Genomic DNA, 6,000 nt, shown 5'->3' with positions numbered 1-6,000 from the left:
GGAAAGAACAGAAATTGTTTAATACATCATGCCTCGCAATATAAGGTTGATAGATCGAAAGGCCTGTGTTTTTTGTTGTTTGCTTTTCAAGTTTAAAAAAACAAACATAACAGAATACCGCCAAGGAAAGACAACTGCTGACTTTGTCATTACATGCACTTACATTCGCTAGCAGCTCTACAAAATACAAAACTCGAAAGACTAATATTAATAATCCATGCACATTTCTTAAATCGAACGAGTCCAAGATAACATATATTTTCAGTTTGTCAGGATTAAGCAGGCTGTCCCTTGATGGAACAGAAGTAGCCGTGTCTAAGTCTCCGTCACAGACACTTGTTTTCACTGTCTCTGCTGTGTTCAGTTCACTTTCTGCAGGGAATCCTCCAGGAGACAAATCTCACCTGCAACAACATTTGCAGAGCACTAAAACTTCAAGCAAGGGCAACCACGCAAACCCTCGCAACGCAGACACTGAGACAGACAGACAGGCAGGCAGGCAGGCAGGCAGGCAGACAGACAGGCAGACAGACAGACTCAACCACACACGCAATCACACACGCAGGCACATGCATCTTCGCTCAGACGCTTGTATCCAAGATCGTGCCGCAATGAAAAGAATAAAAGAGGGAGAGAAAAAAGACAAAAAGAAAAAAAACTTGAAAGCTCTCAGGAATATTCGCCTCGAGTTCAGCGACAAGGATTTTCTTCTTATAAACCACTGATTAAAATAAGTCATGCGCTGCTTCCGACTTCAAAGGTAATTCAGCAGTTCAAAGGATGTCACATATGCATTGATCTGTTTTATTAATCTTCAAAGAAAAAAAATGTATTTTGCGAGTTGCCATAACACTGTGAGAAATGCAAGGGAAAACGTGATGACGCAAGTGATGCATCATAGCCCACCTCTGATGTCACGCGCGAAGTTGGCGATGTCATCCTTGCTGTCGATGACGTCAATACTGCTGGTGTAAGGGTTGTAGCGGACACTGAAAGGTCGGGGGATGGTGGCCGCAAAAGACCTGTAAATGACCAGAAGAAGAATAGTTTCAATGGACAACCAACAAAATAATGATAATAAAATAAATTTGAAAATAAAAATCAGAAAACAAATTCAGAAAAAAATCAGTCAATACTAAAACAAATCTGTAAAAAAAATGTTTGAAAAATCAATTCAGAAATAATTCTATACTTTCGAAAAAATAAATCGAAAAAATGTAACTCTTGCACAATATAGTTTCATCGCATGCAATCTAGCTAAGCTCTTTGTAATATTTGCAGGATCTTTTCAGTACGTACAATATAGTTTCGTCGCATGCAATTATCCACCTGAGCCCACTGTCTCTAAACAAATCAAATAATTATCTGCACCTCATTTTGTCCTTGGCGTCAGTGAAACTGTCGGCCTCAAAGTAGATTGGCTGGAAGGTAGTGATGGGGTACTCCACTAACGCCGCTGTGGCTGGCTCGAAGGGACGCACGTCGGGTTTGTCCGTCATACAGTACTGGACACCAACATTGCAAGGCAAGGCAAGGCAAGGCAAAGAATTTATTTCAGAAAACCACACACACACACATGCACACATACACATGCATCACACACACACACACACACACACAAACATATCTATATATATATATATACGACTTGTGACTGTGTGTGTGTCTGTGTGTCTGTGTGTTCGCGATGCACGGCCAAAGTTCTCGATGGATCTGCTTCAAATTTGGTGGGCATATTCAGGTAGACCCCGGACACAACCTGGTCGATGAGAATTTTCAACACGTGCTCTCAGCGCGCAGCGCTGAACCGATTTTGGTTTTTCTGTTCATCTTCCCAGATCCATTCCCAGTAACTCTTCCTTATCTTCTCCAGTGTTTTGCGTTTATCTCCCTTCCTTCGTGTGGCGTCAATCCATATTCCCGTTTCTATTTTTAGAAGGTCACTGTCGACAACGCTCAATCCATATTCCCGTTATACTATTTTTAGAAGGTCACTGTTCCGGCGAAGCCGTGTATTACTCTTCCTTATCTTCTCCAGTGTTTTGCGCGTTTATGTCCCTTCCTTCGTGCGGTGAGCCGGCAAAGCCGGCGTATACCCGGCAAAGCCGGGTCCCCGGCCCAGCCGGGTATTCGGCTTTACTTCTTCCCGGCGAAGCGGGTATTCATCTACTATATAATTATATCTATATATATATACGACTATTCAGCTACACCCCGGACACAATCTCATCGATGAGATATTTCAACACGTGCTCTCAGCGCGCAGCGCTGAACCGATTTTGGTTTTTCTCTGGATCCATTCCCAGTAACTCTTCCTTATCGTCTCCAGTGTTTTCAGCCGCGTTTATCTCCCTTCCTCCGTTGTCGGCATAGCCGGGTCCCCGGCGCAGCCGGGTATTCGGCTCGACTTCTTCCCGGCACAGCCGTACTCGGCGAAGCGGGTATTCATCTAGTATATATATATATATACACACACACACACACACACACACACACACACACGTGTACACACACGTGTACACACACACACACACACACACACACACACACACACACACACACACATCCATTCTCAGCCCCATTTTGAAATACCGCCACAGCAACTTTCCAGAACTATCCAGGTTTCCCAATTGCTTTCAACGGTTTCCGGCCGATTTATGTGGAGCACGTGATGCGCACAAAAAATATTGGCGGTCTAGAAGTGTCGTCTGCGCAATGATCGCGGCGGCGCCCGCGGCTTTCTTGACAGCCAAGGACGACCGTGCACGTTGTGATACGTCATTCGTCAGACCTCAATAACACCGATCATAGGTGTTCTTTTTGTGCATGTCTGTCTTGTGTTTTGTCCAACTCTACCTGTCCCAACATTGGCCAATTGATCCTTAGGGGACGTAAAAATCACTACTCAGTCAGTGTTGACAGCCTACCTGCAGTTCCCCAAAGGAGGACAGGAGTCCCGCGCCGTACGCCTTTCTCTGTCCGCCCTGTCGGCACACCCCGAACTCCACCGTGAACCAGTACAGCTGTCGACACAACACACAGTGAACCAGTACAGCTGTCGACACAACACACAGTCACGGCGACTGTTATATTATTGCCTTTCTCTGTCCGCCCTGTCGGCACACCCCGAACTCCACCGTGAACCAGTACCGCTGTCGACACAACACACAATCATGACGACTGTTATATTATTGCCTTTCTCTGTCCGCCCTGTCGGCACACCCCGAACTCCGCCGTGAACCAGTACCGCTGTCGACACAACACACAATCATGTTGATTGTTATATTGTCAGATGTCGACAATAACATGTTAATAATTGTACGGCCTTTTGGTAAAAGAGTCTGGGCATTTCCTGAATGAACATAGTTAACATTTGAAGTTGCTGAGTAACGCAGGGACACCAAACATCATACAAGCACAAACAAACAGACAGACAGACAGACACACAGACACACACACACACACACACACACACACACACACACACACACTCACACACACACACACACACACACACACATGAACAAACAATACATTCTGCCTGTAACTCCGTTTGGATGGGTTTTTCCTTTCTTTCTTTCTTTCTCTTATTTTATTTAATTAATTCAGAAAGAGATATTATATATAAATATATGGAGGTCTCCCTATTGACGTCATCACTTCGTGCGCACCGGGGCTTGGAGGGCAAGAAGCCACCGCGCCGCTTAGCGAAAACATGGAAGCGTGGTGCCGATCGCGAAGTTTCGCTGCGGCGATTCCGTATTTGCGTCGACGATTTGGCTAAATTTCATTCAAAATGGTGAATACTTGTTGCATAATCGGTTGCACAAGCCGAAGCAACAAGGAAAATGCTCTTGCATTTTTCAGAATTCCGAAAGTCGACGCTGGAGGAAGACACCAAGATTTACTGGAGAAAAGAAGGAGAGCGTGGCTGAAAAAAATCAACAGGAAAAACATAAACATAACTTCTGTGGATGCCAAACCAGAAAAACAGTATTAATTTTACTTATGTATCTATATGATTTGTGCTGGCAGGAATGTGTGTAGTTACTTTTTTGTTTTTGCTTTCTGACTGAAGTGTGTATTATTGAAAACATTTTCAAGGGCTCAACACTGTTCCTTATTTGATCTTGAGATATGATGCTTAGTATGTGGGTGCATGTACAGTTCTTTTCTTTTTACACTTTGACAGTATTGATGTGTGAACAGTTATTGTTCATTGATTCCAAACCTCAACAGCAGTATTAATTTTGCTAATGATTGAAACACCGATTCACTCGCTTTTTGACTGAAATGTGCAGTTTGAAACAAGATTCAACACTGCTTATGTTAATGCCATAGCTTTTTGACTCAAGTGTGTGCCTTAATCAATGCTGGTTAGCATGTCTGTATAGTTTATTGACAAGTGTGTGATTTAAAACAGAAACAAAACTGTTTATGTGGATGCCAAACCTGAAACACAGTATTGATTTGACTTGTGTACAGTATCTGTATGACTTGTGCTGGCTGGCATGAGTGTAGTTCCTTTTTTTGCTTCCTGGCTCAAGTGTGTATAATTCAAAGCATTTTCAAGACTCAACACTATTCCTTATTTGATTTTGAGATCTGATGCCAAGTGTGTGTGTGTGTACAGTTCTTTTCTTTTTTTTCACTTTTTTGTCAGTTTTTATATGTAAACAGTTACCGTTCATTGATTGGAAACACTAATTCACTCATTGTCAGACATGTGATTTTTGACTGAAGTGTGCAATTTGAAACAGATTCAACACTGCATATGTTGATGCCATAGCTTTTTGACTGAAGTGTGCAATTTGAAACAGATTCAACACTGCTTATGTTGATGCCATAGCTTTTTGACTCCAAGTGTGTGCCTTAATCAGTGCTGGTTAGCATGTCTGTACAGTTTATGCTTTTTTTTTTTTATTGAAGCATGTGATTTTAGTAAGAACTAATAAATACATTGTTGTTGCAGTAACGTTTTTGTTCTTAAGACTTTTTTTTAAAGCTTGCGTGTGTCTTATCTGAGACATTTCTTAATTGTGAAGAATCTGGTGAGTGATTGTCAGAATGAGTGTGTATCTGTGTAATGGCTCCTTTGTTTAGTCAACAAAGTTAATATGTTGAGCCCAGCTGTCCTAAACAGAAAAACATGTGTCTGGTTTGTCTCAAAACAGTAACGTTTCACAAAATTGAACAAAACTGTTGAAAACACACCTACTGGAGCTAACAAAGGCAGAGATTAGGTACAAATCAAAAGTAATGTGTTAAATATCACACTCACACCAGCTTCACATTCACAAAGTGACAGATTGGTAAAAATTAAAATACATATAATGTGTTCAACGCTTTATTTAACTGAACTGTCATTGTCAACATATATATAAAAATTAAAAACAAAAAACACGTAACACTGAATTCAGGGAAATTTTTAGTTACTGTCTTCAGCAGCACTAAAGTAAAACGAAATAGAAAAAATAAAAAAGAAGAACAAAAAACACACACACACATTACACATTTACAGGTTCACAATAAATGTTCTAAGGTAATATCAAAGTAAGCACTAAAGCAGACACCAGACTTGATCCCAAAAAGGAAAAAAGAATCGCTTCTCCAAACATAAACATACAAAGTTAGAAATACCATTTCTCGAATAACAATGAAATGAAAACTCACACACACTGAAGCAGAAATAATAGGTAATCTAAAACTAAAGAGCTTCACACATAAACATACAAAGTTAGAAATAGAACTACAAGTTCTTGAATAATAACAAAATGAAAACTCATCAGTGCACACACACTGAAGCAGAAATTATATGTAATCTGAAACTAAAGAGCTTCGGTCAATTTCTCCAAGTATCGCACTTTAGCAACGTCACTCCATGATGTAATGTACTTCTCTTTTGGCTGGTCGACCGTTTTTGTTCCTGATTTTGACATTATTCAATTAAAACACTCCCGAATCATCGAGCGGCGCATTGACGCTACTAGCCGTTCCGCT

At 41.2% G+C, this 6,000-nt stretch overlaps 1 protein-coding gene across 1 annotated transcript in view; it reads right to left on the bottom strand.

Annotated features, from left to right (window-relative positions):
• Positions 1 to 207: 207 nt before the first annotated feature.
• LOC138961550 (phenylalanine-4-hydroxylase-like) overlaps positions 208 to 6,000 on the bottom strand; it is a 28,838-nt gene continuing 23,045 nt past the window's right edge. Inside the window, exons 10-13 of the mRNA XM_070333209.1 lie at positions 2,928 to 3,023; positions 1,372 to 1,505; positions 907 to 1,022; positions 208 to 404 (exon numbers count right to left, since the gene is read on the bottom strand). Coding sequence (XP_070189310.1) covers positions 361 to 404; positions 907 to 1,022; positions 1,372 to 1,505; positions 2,928 to 3,023 — 390 coding nt within the window. The 3' untranslated portion in view covers positions 208 to 360. The remainder of the gene's footprint in view (positions 405 to 906; positions 1,023 to 1,371; positions 1,506 to 2,927; positions 3,024 to 6,000) is intronic.

The sequence above is a fragment of the Littorina saxatilis genome, linkage group LG3 (assembly GCF_037325665.1).
Source record: "Littorina saxatilis isolate snail1 linkage group LG3, US_GU_Lsax_2.0, whole genome shotgun sequence".
Lineage (NCBI taxonomy): Eukaryota > Metazoa > Mollusca > Gastropoda > Littorinimorpha > Littorinidae > Littorina > Littorina saxatilis.
The sequence above is the reverse complement of the archived record's forward strand: the minus strand, read 5'-3'. Positions and strand labels throughout refer to the sequence as shown.